Here is a 16,880-nt window from a genome sequence, read left to right as displayed (position 1 = left end):
CCCGCGCCACGCGGTGAGTGCGGGGCGCTGGGCCTCTGTGCTTGGCGGCAGGGGAACGTGCCTCACGCCTAGGCCGAGGGGCCATCGGAGAGGGCACTGGTGGCCTCCCCTGTGTGTATGGCCCTAGCTCAGGGTACGCAGGGTGCTCCTCCAGGGTCTGGGCTGCCCCGTTAGCTGCCCCGCTCGGCGTGGGCTCAGGGGGGTGGTGAGTTCCAGCCTCTAACATCCATGGTAATGTTTGTGGCTGTAGGCCACGGGTGGGTAGGGTTTTTTTTATGAGTGTAATACTGAAGTTGTTTTCTTACTTGCTGCTTACAGGCATGTAGGATTTGCCTTCTCTAAAGTGCGTCAGTTCTGGTGTGCAGTTGTCGCAAGTGCTGTGGAAAAAATGGAGCAGTGTTAGAAAAGACCTGGTTTACTGTTTCATGTGTGTAGCCTAGGAATTTTGGCAGTTGCAAGTGATAAAACAAGATTCAGGAATAAACGTATTTATTCAACAGGGAATAATGTTCTCACAGGGTAGGTTTTTATGTGTTGAACTAGTAAATCAGTTAACACTGATGATTGGGGATGATATTTTTCCCCTGCATTGTCCCTTAGCAGTATTACTGGCTTTTATCATGTTGTCTTGAGTGGATGATCCTTGAATGTCAAGTAGTTATTTTACAGTATATAAATTATTTGAACAGTAATTTCAGTAACTATGCACTTTTCACTTATACTGAAGTTCATAAGCAAATAATAATAAATGGGTGTTACTTATCCTATGCATTTGTTAGTAAGTTTGTTACTTACAGTACAAAATTGTGAGAAACTGATTTTTTTTGATTTGTCCCTCTTCCTTCTTTTAATGTTCCTCACCAGACAGCACTTTTCCAACAGCTGAGATACACTGAATCCACTTTCAGCAGATGTTCACTGTTATTTTCACACTGAATCATTCTGTTTGCTTCCCTGTAGGAACTTCTGTCTTCTCTGAGCAGTAGTTCACAGTCTGTTTTCCTGAATATACTGCCATGTGTTTTCTAACTGAACTGTTTATGTTCATTGCTCTTGTGACTTACCAGTTCAAGGTATATTGGTATGTCACTCTTTGGATATGCTTTATTCTCAGAATGCAGAGCTTACAGCTAAGGAGAACTGCATAGCAGCCAGGTACGTTTGGTGTTTATTAGTGTCAGGATATTGAAAAGAAAAAAAAAATTATTCACTCCTGCATTCTGTCTGAACTGGAAGGTATTGTGGCAGTGCATAGTGATCTTAGTATTTAGATCGGATTTGCTTAGTATATCCATGGTCACTACAGAAAAGTGTTTTGTGTGCACTTCAGATACTAAAGTATTTTTCAAAATTAGCTGCAGGTACAGGCTGGAGTGAGTGTCTCCCCCCCCCCCCCCCTCCCCCGTATGATATATAGCACTATGGATTGCTGTGTTTAAAGAACTCTCTTAAAGGGTGTACATTGGATTCTGAGAAAGAATGAACCTTTTGCCTGATGTTTTAACAGCAGATGTTCCGACAGTTCACTAGAGACTGTTCAGGCTATCAGTTTCAGTCATTGCTTCAAGGAAAAGACAAAACCGGCACATCGAAATACCCCTTCTCATCATTTAATATAGAAGTTCTGCTATTAGGAAGCTCTCAATCTCATGAGAGCTACTGTTTTTTATGCAAGTAGTTAAAATTTTCCAGAAGTGACCAGACAGAATTTTACACTTTTTAAAGGTTATTTACCTTTAAATGAGTGTACTTTCTAAACCCAGTATGTATGAGATGCCTGGGACTTCAGAGTCATTAGGTGCCAATAGCATTTCTGCAGTTCCTGGGAAGGAAGGTTTGACAAGAGATTCTTGGACCCAGCTGAGCACTAAGTCACTAAAATCTACTAAGAAACATGCAAGAAATCAGCAAGATTCATCAAGCCTTATATAAAATGAGCATGGATGATAGGTGCATGTGTGTGCTGCTGCAAAAAGAACTTCTGTGAGAAGCTGTGTGTTCAGCTGTGTTTTGTTTCCATATACACTTCTTTTTCAGAGTTCTGGGAATATGCTTGTATTTAGAGAGTTTTTGCAAAACTTGAAGAATTGTGAGATGGCTGATATTCAACTAGGAAACACTTAGATTTTATTTGCTGCCTTCTTGAGCGTTTGAAGAGCTGAAAAGAAAATCATTTCTCTCGTTTTGTTGAGGCTGCTTGTTGCATAATAATCTATTGTAATATTTCCTTCAAACCTCTAGGTTTGTTTCCTGGCAAAATCAAACCCAAAATGATTTCAAATTTTTCAAATGCTTATTTATATTTATTTCAGGACAGATACATGCTTATTGATAGAAACTGTCTTCCTACTTTGTTTGTCTATATTTATATGTAAGAATGTGTAAGATTAATACCAAATTGATAATGGTAATAATAGGTGTATTTAATACAGGTGTAATACAGGTGTATGTAATAACTGTTATTTTACAAAAATGTTACTGAGACTGCCTAATGGGATCTTAAAAACATGTTCTCTTCCTTACCAGTAGTGCTAAGGCTTTTAGGATTATAGTACTTGAACTACTTCTAGAATAGCATTATTAGTAATTGAGCTTGTTATGAAAAGATAATAGTTCTTTGAGATTGTGGTTGAAATTTTGATCCTTAGATACCTCATTGATTAACTTTTTAATTCCTCTGATTAACTGAATGAAAAGAAATCTAGATCTTTAAACCCTTCCATATTATCAAAACAATTGTGATTCACATTAAAACACTCAAAGACTTTAAGTATGAAAAAGGTGGTTATTCTCCCGTTAATTTATTGGATTTCATTCAGGTGTAGCTTTCACCAAGTTAGCTGATTTTTATCACCTGCTTATTTGACCAAAACCATTGCATGCAGTTTGTTCTGCCTGACACCTGTGCAGCTGGGAGACATTGCTGCCCATAGAAATTATTGCCGCTTACCTTTCTGTCACGGGCGTGGTTTGTGTTGGCTGCCTGCCTGTGTCAGACGTGTCAACTGGTTTAGTGTAAGGAACCACGTAGTTTCAGATTAGCTCATGCAAATCATATGGGCCATAAATAAAAAAAGAAAAAGATGAGTTCTTGAAGAGTAGTCCATGGCAGGGGAAATAATGCCTGGCCTACAGCCATGTTACTGCTGTCTGACGTGTAGTTGGAATCGCAGTGTAAGCTAAACTGAAAAAAATGGCTCGTAGTGATTGGTGGACTGAGGTACAGATTCTCTTTGTAGCGTGTTGTAAACTGAGCAGGTATCTTTAAAACATGTTTAACTTTTTGAGTTTTCTTCTTGCTCTTACGTATTCGCTTTTTCTATGCTTTTCTCTGCTTATACTTGCAGCAGATGAAAGTGCTCATATTCCATAAAGTTACCTCACATTTCTGTATTGAATAAAAACAAAGTGAGGTCTTGATGAATGGCATTTTCTCAGCCTTTGGAAAATTTTTTTTGTGTCATACCCTGTCCAGTTCACAGTTTGGCTTCTCTGTCTCCTTTCCTCACAAATGTCAACACTAGAACTGGATGCAGTACCCTAGTATCAGTTTAATCAATGAAACATGCCTATAAAAGTAGGTAATCCTTTTTGTGCTTTTCCTTAGCATTGCGCTGGGGTTTTACATTGAATTGGCTGTGATGCCTAGATACTGTTGTTCAGGAACTGCCTTTTAGCATATGTCGCAGTTAGTCCTTGTTGCTGGACTTAGAAGACTTCATTGACTTATGTTAAAATGAAATACAAGTGAAGTTTATGAATGGTAAGTTGTATTTGTGGTCATCTACTGGGGTTGTTTTTTGTTGGTTGTTTTTTTCCTGCCTGTTTTTGATCATCATAAAGGTCAGTGGACCTTACGTGTTTACTGGCCTACCATTTTCCAGAAATTAAAATTTGGAAGCTCAACTTTTAGGGCTTTTTTTCACCTATTTTCCAGTAGGACGCTGCGAGGGTACATTTTTAAGAAATTATTTGAATTTATATGAATCTCGCACATTTGACGAAATAAAAATTATTTTCGGAAACCAGCACTATGGTTGTTAATTCTCAGTGTAGTATTAATTCTGTTAATGTTACTCTCATTCCTATGGAAAAGTTCCTGAAGTTTAATCCTCTGGGGATGTTTATCTCTAGGGAAAAACCCTTTCTTTCAAACCGTTTCTGCCTTCATGCAGGAATCCATGTTTGGATAGTTTCAAACTGCGTGAAAAGAATCTGATACTCGATATTCTGCATCAGTAGGGCACAGTAAGTTGAGATCAACACTTCTGTTATTTTTCCAGGGATGGACAAATGCACAAAAGGAAGGCAAGGAGTTTATGCCAGCTCTGAGTGCAGATAACAATGTGTTTGAAGTTTTGTGCGTTTAGTTTATGGAAAGTGAAGGGGCTGGTTACTTTTCGCCTTGGGCTGCAATGTTTTATTATTCTAAACCTGTAGGAACCGATTTATTTTAGTCCTCTAGTGTTTTGTCAGTTAGGTATATGTGAGAGTTCCTATTGTTTCATCTTTGGTATATAATATATTTCGCTCTTCCCTATGAAATGTTCTCCAGACCATAAGCTTTCCAAAAGCTTTTAAAAAGAACATTTTTATCATTTATGAAAATATTGTGCAATTTATTTCACTCAATTTGTGTTGTGTTATTAGTAAATTCTTCTATGGGGGATACAGCTGTGGAGCATAAGGAAAATAACTTTCAGTTGTACGTTACCAGCTTGACGAAAACTGAACGTCATCTTCAGCATGTTTGAAGGAAATATCAAAAGAAAGCAGTTTTCCTCCATGTATGCAAATAGTGTATTTTGTGAATCGAAATGTGTGAGTTTTGCCATTTTTTTTATCATGTGGCAGGCAGATTAAAAATAAATCTGGAGATGAAGAGGTTATGTAAAACATGTAAAAATTTATTACATACAGTGATGAGACCCCAATTGGAAATGTAGCAAACTGAGTTCTGGCATACGTTTTCATTGATTTTCTGCTCTAATTATCTGCTGTGACCATAACTGCTACATATCCAGTCATTCTTGTAAAACTTTATTATGAATCCACAGTAATAGGTGATGGCAACTGAAAACCATGAAATTTTATTATACTTGATTTTTAAATAAACACTTCTTGCTTTGGAAATGAGCTCTTGACTCTTCTGCTATTCTAGAAAAGACTAGATTTAATCAAAATGTTGAATGCAGATTCTAAATTTCAGGATAGCTTCCAGTAAGTTCAATGTAGGAGTAAAACTACTTGAAATGTTTCATGAATTTCCTGAAAAATAGAGAGATTGTTTTAAAATGCCATTAAATACCCAATGTTTTCATTTACATGCGTACCTTTATAGTACTTCAACATGTGAAGGGTACAGTTTGGAAAAAATTCACAGCGTACACGCAGCATGTTACAACTTCTTACATTTTTTTAATTTTAAAAGTTATTCATGAAGGTAAGAAAAAACTATTCAGCTTCAAAAAGTATTTACCAGTTTATTTGGTATAGCTGATACTATATTATATTAAACCACTTATCTTACACAGTATAAAGTTTCCATAGAACCTAAAAGCTATGTGACAAATACAGAAGTTTTTGCCTAACACTTTGTGAATTGATGCTGTTTCAAAATATGGAAAGCAGTCTTTTCTTGTTTAAATATATCTAGCTGTATAGTGCTTTAAAAGAAAAAATAATTCTTTTCAGAAACATCTACTTTTTTTGGTTAAAAGGTGCCTTCTAACACAACATCTTTAAGGAACTATAAAGATAAAAGGAGAGATCATATTTAAAGTTCATTTACTGCATACTAGCTATAATAAAGGCTTTTAATTTCTGAATTTGGAAAAAAAAAGGTGCATGTTACGTTTCTTATTCTTATGGTCGCAAAAAAGGAATGGATATGGCTACATAACTTTTAGAAGGAAACACAAACCAGCTTAACTTGATGGGTAGTAATAGGGTAGATTCCAGATTCTGTGAGAGAAGCTTGGAAACATGCTTTGTGTGTTTTTCTCAACATAACTGGAAACCGTGGGGATTTCATCTTTGTCCGATTTGTTAGAACTGTCTCCACGCTGGCTGAAATGTTCAGAGCAGTTTGTATTCCATGCATCTGCCAGTTGGTCTTGTTGGTTTTCTCTCTCGATAGTAGTAAGAAAATCTTTTAAAACTTGCTTGAATATGTAGACTATTTCCCAGGGTAAAACATCATTTTCTGCCAAAACTTCCCGAAATCTAGAATCAGACAAAAATTAAAATCTAATCACAGCATCAAAAAACTTTTCTGTTTCCTCTCTGGTCTCTCGAGGGGGGGAAGGAGGAGGAAACGACTGCATTCTGGTGTCATTTATTCCTTGCTGCCACATTTCCCTGCACACCTCCCCCAAAGGATTAGAAAAGAGCTCTAACAATGCACTGGATGTGGTCCAGCTATTATGAGGATTGAAAGCTCTTGTTATTGGGTATGCTTTTATTTTTTTTTTATTTTTTAGCCCATCTGTGTAACTTGAACTGACTTTGCCCTTAGGTATGTTCTGAGCTTTAAAAGGCACATAGACTTGTTCTGTTATTTCTACATGTGCATAGAAAATGTTTTTAAAATACAGGCATAGGAGATTTTTTCTTTATAAAATGTGAGGACTTGTTTGTTTTTTAAAAATGAAATTTTTAATTTTTTTTTTTATACTGATGTGCTGATTTGGAAGCTTTTGGGTGTTGTCGACAGTGAAGCTAGGTTTCTACATAACAATGCATTGCATTAGTGCTTTAATTTGCTTAGTGGTTATCGGATTACTATTTAATAAATACTGGGGGTAAATACCAGAGAAAAACTGAAAGTATTGAGAGGTCACATGCTTAAGCATGTGAGACTTCCCTTGTTTTGGTTTAGACCAGGAAAATCCCAATTAAAAACTTCCTTAAAGTGCAACATATTAAAGATGTGATTTCTAAAACACCTGCTGGTCCTTGTTGTTTGGAAGAAAGATCATAGCCAAATATAAACTTGGATTAAGTAGAAGAAACATTCTGGAGTATTCAAAGTTGGGGAAATATGAAACAATTTACCTGCTGAGAACAGTTCCTGTTTGGCAAGGCTGGATTTGTGAACAAAGAACTTCAAGCTGCCGTTGCTCAGTAGCTGGAATTGTTGCTTGAGGGTTTTGGTAGTTCTTCAGCCAGTTGTAATCCATGCCGGTCTTCTGGACTTTTTGATCATTTTCAATCTCTTGCACTAATCTTTCACGCTCTTTCAGGTGCCATTTCAATTCCCTCAGTAGTGTTTTTGTAACTACTTCTGATCCAGGATATCTTGTGGCTTTGTAAGAATCATTTTTTGACCATTTCATCCAGCCAAAAAGTGGCATTATTAAGCTGTGAGGAGAGAAAGAAAAAAAAAAGTGCTTATTTGTGTCCAACTGATAGTTATTTATACTTGTAGACTTCCTTCTTAGCAATGGAATGTTTAAAGGAAACTTTATTAATGATCCTAAAATACTTTGTGGTACAATTATAAGTAGTGATAGCAATAATCGTCAAGTCATAATTAAACCTGACAAGCCTTACATTTTGTAATATTTTCTATCTGTTTTCCAAGTTAACATAACTGTGCGAAGTTCAAAGCATTTACAAGTGCCTATCTATTGTCTTGAAAATATTTAATTTCTTATCCTGGTAGTATATATAGCTTTTTTTAAAATAAAAACCAACACAGGCAAACTAAACAAGAACCCCTCCCTCCAAAAAACCTCCCAAAACCCAACACACAAGCCACCTAACAAATCACAACCCTCTAAACTTCCAGAATTTGAAGTTATCCGTATGTTTAAAAAGTGATCAAATAAAGTGCAATGCTTTTCAAACTTCTGCATCAGTTTTTATTTTAAATAAATGCTTGTTTACATAACCTGGGAACAAAAATCATACAATCAAATCTAGTGGAAATAAGTTTTTAAATAGCAGGTTTTTTTACAAGTCATGCAGACACACGCATACTAATTGGAATAAAATAACACAAATTACCTTTGCAGTTGTCTGTGAACAGTGATGTTTCAGGTGAGTTTGCTCGAAGGTCTCTTATTCTATGCTGTCCTGTTTCCAGGCTGTTACTACTGCTGGAAGAAAACAAGGGGGTTTTTTTCCCATTTTTTTCATTTACTCAAACTGTGCTTAGAAAAATGACTTTCTCTACTGAGTATGACAGTTTAAGTTTTTCTGCTTTTAAGGTTCTTTTTCATCCTCTGCACCAGAGAGAAGTAGTAATCCATTTAACCTAACGTGGTCTCTGCAATACTTTCTACAAAGTCCATTAAGATCTCTCCTACCTTTGAATTGAATTCTGCCGATGGCAGCAATTTGAAAAAGATGGTAACAATTTCAAATGCTTGTTGCTAAATCCATCCAAAGTTATTGTTGGTACTGAGATGAATAATGATGGTCTGAAGCAACTACAGATGTGCTTCTAGCTAAAGTTAAGGCTGTCGTATGATGTGATGCTTGGCTGTGCATAGCTGTAGGTCACAGTTTAGAGCTGTATTTTTATGCCGGTAGAGTGCTAAAAATAACTATGTTGCTTTTATCATGAAACTGAAATTTCGGGCCACTGAGATGCTGGAAGACTTTTCTCCCATTAGAGGGGGATCAGGTTGTTCTACTGTCATTTTTAAACAGTCATTCTCTAGTAAAGATCATCTAAAGCCTTTGTTAAGTGAGTGTTGACAGAACAGAGCTGTTTGACAGTTGCTCAGAATTTTGTTGCTATATTAAATAGTTCTTCCAGATGAATTTCATCAATCTCATGGTACTAAACTTTTTCATTACTGCACATAGCTATTAGCATTTTTAATTAATTTTTCAAATGAGTTTAAATAAGCCAGTCTGTACCACCTACAGTGTGCTATGAAAGACACGTTAATCTAATTAAAGGAATAGAATGGTAAGGAGGTGCAAATTGAAGTCAAACTTATCTAAAAAGCCCCGAATTGCAAGTCTTACCATAGACTTTGCTTCTCTCTCTCAACTGGCTGTCAGTTGCCTGCTCCCTCTTCCCTTGATGAGTATTTTGAGCGTATCCATTTTTAAGATTCATTTGCAGGGATGGCGTTGTGCACGCTAAAGGTCGCTGGAGCAGCCATTTTCCGTTCCAGTTATCTGGTCTCTTCCTATTAATCTAAACAGTAGGCATGGTATACGGAATGCCTTCTCTTCTACTCTTCCTTGTTCTAATGACTGGCTTTGCTTCTGTAAGTATTTTTCATTCCTACTTTTTTGCTTCCACTGATGTGTTGAACCGCTGGGAGAGTAAGGGTTCTGTAAATTTGTTCTAGATGTCATACAACATAAAGGATGACGTGTACGGCTGTTATTAAAGTTGATATTACTTATACATTGGAAAAATTCAAATGTCAGTATTAATCCTCTTCAGCTGGAAGGTTTTCACATTGCATTGTATGTGGTACTATGAAAAAGCAAGGGAGCTAGGTTTATGATGACAGAACTGTCCTGACAGATTTTCAGATGAAATTAAAATGCTCCTTGCCACCTCCTTTACAGCACAGTTAACATGTCAACACTTTCTTTTCCCACTGTATCAAATCTGAAAATAAACTGCTGTACAGTATGAAACCATTGTAGTGTCTTTGCAGGTTACACGTGCATCCAGAAGGTGCGCAAATTAATTGAGAAACCTACAACAGCTTATTTGGGGGTTGTTTGTGGTTTGGGGTTGTGTTTGTTTTTACTTTGGTTGCATTATCAGATTTTGGGAGGCAGGATACTGAGAACGTTATTTATCTTTCCATTGGTAGAACATGAAAAATTTATATTCTTTCTACTTCTGTATATGTTTCAGGTCTGCATTTGGGAAGAGATGACTGCTCATGTGAGGGAACTGGAACTTAAAATTAGGGCAGTATTTTATGCAGTTGCTGGACAGTGGTAAAGCTGGAAGCTTTGTGAAGAGTTATGGTTCCATCCAACTGCCCCAAATATGCTCATGGTTCCGTGGTGCTGCGTCAGGATGGAAGTTTTGGCTTGGCTTTGGCTGATAGTGAGTCTGTTCCCTGAAGGCATTACAGAGTTCACCTGTTTTAGTAACTAGAGTTTTTGTTAAAATTTCATCAGAGGCAGGGGGGAAAGGCTCTGTTTTGATCCCTTTCATTAATTTTTAGGCAGTTCCTAAAATTACAGTAATAAAATGGCAAAGATTGTGAAGTCTTTACTCCTTACCTTAAGGTTTCTTGTTGCTTTTTTTTTTTTAATCCCTTCATGTCCTTTGACTCTTTCATTATTGGGGAAAAACATTTTGCTGCCTTTAACAGTCATCTAGCAATATTGTGTTTTCCTTCAGTCTATAAATTTAGATAACTTGGAGTTGCTGTGTTTTAAAAAGTGATTTATGGTCTTAAGCTTCTGAATCTCACTTGTCTTTGACTTTTCTTCTCATTACTCACTTCTCTAAATTTTCTAAAAGTTTGTCCTAGCACTTTAGCTTTCTTACCGTAGCATGCCCAACAGTATTTTTATAGTTTCTGTTTTCCTTTTTTGAATTTATCTTTATTGGTATTAGTGACTAAAACACATTTTATTACTCGAGTGAGACCATAGCACTAGTTATATGATTATAAGTAATTTGTCTTTTTTTTATAAGCCATAATCTACTCTGCCACTGCAGCAGAGCAGTTATTTCCTAATTGATTTTTTTCCCGTAAATTAACTCTCATTGTCTGTATATGTAATATAAAATGTAAATGAAGATCTTGGAACTTTTTCTAAACTTTTCTTCAACTCCCTCAGTTTGCTTTGTTTTCTTAATTTTTGAGGCAAGGAATGTAAATGAATTTCTAAAGCATTTGTTGTTTCTGTAAGTTTGTTTTTTTTGAACTGCAGTCAATGATATCTCCTCTTATGTAGGTAAATCAGAAAGGGTGTCCTTTCAGGTAAGCATTTCTTATGCTTTCTCCTAAGATAACCATTCCTTTTTCTGTAACATATTACAGATTTTTTTTCTGATACTGTTCTTAAATGGAATGGAGGGAGCAGCAAGAGTTGCTGCAGCCAAAGTGCAGATTTCCTTCATAAATCAGTTCATTTTGTGGTCCTTCCTTTCTAGCTGTGATAGGTCTGGGTTCATCAGCAAAGAGCCTTATTCCAAAACAGTAGCCTCACAAGAGCACGTGCTAATTGAAAATTGATTGGGTAAATAATGAATTAGGAGAGACAGCCAGTGGATGAAATGGGTTCTCTTTCCTCACTTCCTTCTGTAAGACACACAGGTTATTTCCTTCTGTTTTAAAATATCTGTGTACAGAACAGACTTCTTTAAAGCCTTGTTGGCAGCTTATTTTTATTCTGTGGACTTATTTGTACCAAAAAAATTGTATTCCAAAATGTCTTCTGCTTTCTCTTATACTTGTCATTCTCCATCTAACCTCAAGTAAATGGGGGATTCACATCAAGCAGTTCTTACTTTTTGGACTAATTGGTCAATTCTACCAGTTTACAAAGATGTTCCTTATTTAATCATTTGGCTAGGAGACTGTGTAACCTGTTGGGAAGACATTAGATAAGGGGAGGGGGAAAGAGGAACATCTCGTTTTTCCATTCTTGAGCGATTAAGAAATACTTCTAGCAATTCCATAAGCAATAACTAAATGAGTGTTTTGCACTGTGTGTGCAGTTTCCACTCCTGGTTACTCTAGCTGTGTCAGTAAAATATCATGTACTCCTTGGAAGCCTTTTTTTGAAAGAACAGTAAAAATAGAGGCCTGTGGAGAAGTTCTGATTTCATAGCCATGCAGCTAGAGGTATTGACTTGTCTCCTGTACCTACAGACCATATGAAAAAATCCTTCCCCTCTTGAGTGGCTGAGTAGAGCTGGGCAATCTAAACTCAAATGCCTGGCATTGCTTCTGTGTAAAGAGGTTGTCAAACTTCTGCATCAGTACGGATGATGGAGCAAACTAAATGGATCTCTGCAGTAGTGATTCTGCTTTGTTGTGGTGAGGATTTCTTATGGCTTATGGTGGATATATTTAGTTTCTCCATGACTTTTAGCTGTGCTGATTTCGTGACATTTGGCTTACAAATACAGAAGTGAGGAATATTGAGATAAGTTAACTTAGATTCTGTAGTTATGTGAGTACACAGTACGCATAATTTACATTAAATAGATTAATATAGAAAGGTGGGGGGGATTTGGGGTTCGTGCTGGCTTCAGTAAACTTAGACACACCCTCTAATTTAGAAGATGATGTCTGTAATTGACTCTGGATCACCAGTCAGAATAACAAGTATGCACTGGTGCATGTGGCAAAACAGTTCTTCTGTGTCCTCTGTTTATTACTTACCTTCACCCTTAAAGTAATTTAAATATCAGGCACCATTCCATTTACTGCTTGATTCATTCTGGTTAGTAGGAGGCACATTTAGGGAGTCTGTTACTCATTCTTACTTGACTGACGGAAAGGGGCGTCAATCTGGTGAGGTATTAGCACACGTCATCTTTAAAGAACTCAGACTTCTGAGACAGTGCTGCATCCCTGGTGGCAGTAACATGGTAGATTTTGTGCTGATGAGATGCAACTAAAGCAAGCACTTGCTGTGAGAACCTTCAGTTTTAAAGTAGTTTATGTTCAGCCACGTGTGCGGCTTGGTGTGAAGACATGGAAGTCCAGTTTATGGCTCTGATCTTTAACCTGAAAATGTCTGATACTCTAAATATCTCATTTGTTCTAGGAATTCCTATTTTGCCTGTTCCTGTTTGACGTAATATTTGTGAGAGGAACCTTGACGATTGAGATATTCTAGGATCAAGTAGCTGGTGTGAGGCTGCAAAGATTTAGCATTTATTTAAGTAGAAGTATTGCTTGCTTTCAAAGTTCCTCAGGGTTAAAACTTCTGAATCTCTTCTTGCCAGTACTCTTACAGCTTTGTACGTTACCAGCTGGGATCCCTTAGCTCTATGTTGAAGACATAGCAGAGCTGGAGAGTAAGAGTTTTTAGGTACACTTGTGATGTAACTCAGACAACATTCATATTTAAATACATGAAGCTTAACCACAGGGAAACAGAATGACTCAGTGTGGGATACATGCTGAATATACCTGGATTTTTGTTTTGTTAATACAATAACAAGGCATAACTCCACAGGAGTACTTGAAGAATAAGTGAGGTGATTTTGTGGATGTTTACAGGAAACTTGTTCAAGTATAAGCAGTAGTGTTAGAGAAAAGGGAATTCTTCCTTGAAAATCATCACAACTAACCTTAATACCAGGTACTTTTGAATATGATGGCCCTGTTTATGGCAAGGTAATATTTCTTAGCTAAAAAGAGCCATCAGAAAGTATTTATTTTATCTTGTCTGATGCTTTGTAAAGTCTTGAAAACTTTTTTATAAAGAAAATAAGTAAAATAATCTCTTTAGCACAGGAAACAGATATTTGCGTGATGTGTGGTTAAATAAATTTTACATTCTGATTGTGACCTTTCAGTGCAGCTGTAATAATAAATAACTTGCTGTAATGCAGAAGGCATGTTCTTGAAACAGGCTTATTCTTGCAAAATTTGAAATTCTCACAAAGAATAAAAGATCTTTAGGAACAGCTGTTTTTCCAATGTAGTGTTTTCTTGTGAACAAGTATTGTTCTGTAACCATAGTCTGGGAGAAACAAACTGCAAATCCAAGTCACTTCTGAGTATATCAAGATGAATTTAGTCTTAACATACATGTCTTAGCATCACATCCGCAAAGGAACTTCCTAAACTGACAGCCAGTCTGGTTAAACCTGGGACTGCTACTATGCCTATCTGTTAACAACTACAAATTCAATACTTATTTGTGCTGATTGAGTGTGCTGTGGGACAATGCTTTTTTTTTTTTTTTTTGACAGAAAGACAGTTTGAGAAGTTTTGGTGCTGCACAGCAGTTTGCTCTCCTGTCCTGTGCCACGGAGCTGTGCTTTTGAATTGCCTCACAAAAGTGATTATAAGTAAAGAAAGAAACCATTCCAGAGCACTTCCATTTAACCAAATATTGCACTGATGTGAGCAACAAGGTGTGACAAATGGTGAGAACAGGTGAAGGAGAAACTTCTTCTTCTTTACTCTGGAAGATTTTATGGCATCTCTGCCATCTGAGATGATACTGGCTCTTCCAATTGAAAGAGACAAGTATAGCTGTGTTTATGAATGAGACTTACAATAGCACACCCAAGAAATGACTATAATTCTTATTTGACCAAAAGTGTTGATAGCAGCTCATAACCTGTGCTAGCTAACAACATCTTGCTAAACGAGACAGTATATGGCATGGAATATCTCTTTGGTTAGTTTGGATTATCTACCTGGTTGTATGCCCTCCCAACCTCTTGTGCTCCCCCTAAGTCTATTTAGTGGGGATGGTCAGTGTGAGAAACAGAGAAAGCCTTGATGCTGTGCCAGTACTGCTCAGCAATAACTGAAATATTCAATATTCATTAATCACAAATCTAAAACACAGCATTGTGGAGGTGCTGTGAAGAAAATTAACTAGACAAGTTACCAGTGCTATCAGTCCTCTGAGAAAAGGGAGGTTTAATTTTTGTAGCTATCTGTACCTAGGAGGTTGGATGATTCTGTTTCTGTTTCTAAAAACAGCCCCACTCCTTGAATTTAATGATTGACTTTGCACTGCATTTTTCTTTTGATTTGACAGAAAAACTCACTGTAGTGGTTCTGGGCTGCAGACAGATGGTGAGTCTACCTCCCTGATTGCTGCAGACAGCATTTGACTACTGCTTTTGCTTTTTAAAAACTGTGAACAAAACTTGCCATGAGCCTACATGAGAGGCCTCTTGTTAAGATTCCTTGTTTGGTCCTTTGCTGTGACAGCTAACAGCAGTGATAATTATCTTTTAACAGTGTTAACTGACAGAAAGTTGTGCGTTGTGTGTATTTCTGTTGCTGTGATGAAGAAAAATCGGGACATGTTTGAATGTGATTTCTTCCAGTTGGACTGTCTGTAGCATTAATGTCTCTGGTGCTGGTGACACTTCACTAATAGTTACAGGTGTTAGTTGATATTTGATACTAATCTTCACAAGCTTTTTTTTTAACTCATCACAGTCCCTTACTTGCATTGTATTTTATCCAGACATTTTTACCAAGTTGATTATCAAATGCTTTTGGTTTAATTTTCATGTTACAGGCATGAATTTATTTACTTTTTCATTGCTATTTAGCCAAAGTTCCATGCCTTTGTGGTTAGAAGGGACAATTTTTGAAGTTTTAAAGCATGTAGATGATTTGTGAATGTTGCTAAAGGATCAGAAACTATGCTTGATAGAGGAATTGTGATTTTGGTTTAAGTTAATAAATATTGCCATCTATATAACTTCTAATTTGTAACTAATTATATAATTATATTACAAGATAAAGTGTTTCATGTGTAGTAGAGGGGTAGTTGCTGTGTGGGTTGTCATCATCTGCCACAGGTAATAACTGCCCTCTTCTAGACATCTCTGAGCTGTGGCTGCAGAAATAGCTCATCAACAGCTCATCTCCAAGAAGAGTCCAGTTCTTTGAAGTCCAGCAGTTCATCCCAGTGTCCCACACTGGCATAAAATTTGAGAGTGGTAGGCATTAAATTTGAGAATTTGGGCTCTTTCATCCTGACATTTGTGACTGTTGTTTTTCTTGGATTTTTAACTGTGGGTAAAGTGGGAGATGGAAGGTTTTATGAAACTATTAGTGTGGCATAGAATAAATATTTCTGAGATGTTGAGATAACGTGGTCTTTCCAAATTCAGATGTTTGCATTTGAGGTTTTCGGGATTTTGCAAAATAGTTCGTGTGCTCCATGTCTGGTTAAGGTTTTAAAATGGGAGTTCTGAATAACTGTGAGGCAGAGCAGTGCAAGCCTTTAAGATGCCTGTATATGAAGACTTTATCACTAAATCTAGCTAATTATATCACGTAACAACTCTTTAAGTAGAAAAAAACATGGATCTCGTTGATTCTTAGATTATTAAAAATAAACTGTAAAACACTTTGAAATCTGTACTTTGGTATTTAATTTCACTTATTCTGAACTCTACTGGTCTATTTTTGTGACTGAAACAATGTATTTTTGAATGACAGTACATTATTTCTTTAAATTCAGTGTATTTCTGCAGGTGAGATAGTCTTCTGAAAGTATGGAACACCAACTACCAGTTAAAAGTCATTTTTAGTATGTCCTTCAGTAAACCCAGTGGAAGGTTATTTACTGTCATGGCAAATGTTCAGTTATATAAAGTGTCACATTATTTTAGTTTCAGAAAAGAGACTTTGAAACAGTCTACTGTATATATTGTACTAAAATTGTACAGCAAAATACTGCTGTGTATGCTGTAAGACTAAGTGTTTTTTCAAGTGATTCCCTCTTCCAAAGATTTCAAAGTAGATGGACGGCCAGTGTGTGTGATAGAAGCTGTGACTTGGGGCAGTCCTTCTCTTGTGGTCTGTGAAACGACTGACACTAATTTTATGTTCAATTCCCAGTCCCATGTGAAAAGGGCGTTCTGTGTCAAATGAGGCAGAACATAAATAAGCAAAAAGTACATCTAAGAGTTTTCAAAAACACAGCCCTGGAACACTTTGATTTCAGTTGTCTCTAAGCTCTCTCAAATGTTCTTGAAGTTATATGGCCTCAAATAGGAGCTTCTACCCCCAAATTAAACAGTTAATAGACAATTATCTGAAATTGTATAGGCAAGCATCTAAATCTTTGTATCTAAGGCATTTTTAAAGCATCACTTCCAGAGACATTAACTGTGTTCCATGTGTATGCATTGATGTTGTGATATGCCGCTGAAAGAGCCAAACAAGTTACCTGTCACATTAATGGCTGAGATTGGGCAATTGATTCCATTT

The 16,880-nt window shown here is 36.7% G+C and overlaps 2 protein-coding genes across 3 annotated transcripts in view; one reads left to right on the top strand and one right to left on the bottom strand.

The window, feature by feature from the left end:
* Positions 1-5,927: 5,927 nt before the first annotated feature.
* RD3L (retinal degeneration 3-like) lies at positions 5,928-9,205 on the bottom strand. 2 transcript variants are annotated; one of them, XM_009875450.1, is made up of 4 exons: positions 8,983-9,205; positions 8,011-8,099; positions 7,057-7,362; positions 5,928-6,225 (listed from the first exon to the last, which is right to left on the bottom strand). In XM_009875450.1, exons 3-4 carry the CDS (start codon positions 7,353-7,355, stop codon positions 5,928-5,930), a joined length of 597 nt encoding a protein of 198 aa, XP_009873752.1. In that variant the 5' UTR covers positions 7,356-7,362; positions 8,011-8,099; positions 8,983-9,205. The 2 variants fall into 2 exon arrangements, with proteins under 2 accessions (XP_009873752.1, XP_009873751.1); XM_009875449.1 differs by lacking the exon at positions 8,983-9,205 and having other exon boundaries at positions 8,011-8,485.
* TDRD9 (tudor domain containing 9) overlaps positions 9,183-16,880 on the top strand; it is a 67,851-nt gene continuing 60,153 nt past the window's right edge. The window contains exons 1-2 of the mRNA XM_009875451.1: positions 9,183-9,230; positions 9,839-9,924. Of these exons, the coding sequence (XP_009873753.1) occupies positions 9,183-9,230; positions 9,839-9,924 (134 nt within the window). The remainder of the gene's footprint in view (positions 9,231-9,838; positions 9,925-16,880) is intronic.

Source organism: Apaloderma vittatum, unplaced genomic scaffold (genome assembly GCF_000703405.1).
Source record: "Apaloderma vittatum isolate BGI_N311 unplaced genomic scaffold, ASM70340v1 scaffold5428, whole genome shotgun sequence".
NCBI classification, from domain to species: domain Eukaryota; kingdom Metazoa; phylum Chordata; class Aves; order Trogoniformes; family Trogonidae; genus Apaloderma; species Apaloderma vittatum.
This window is presented reverse-complemented; position numbering and strand designations above follow the sequence as displayed.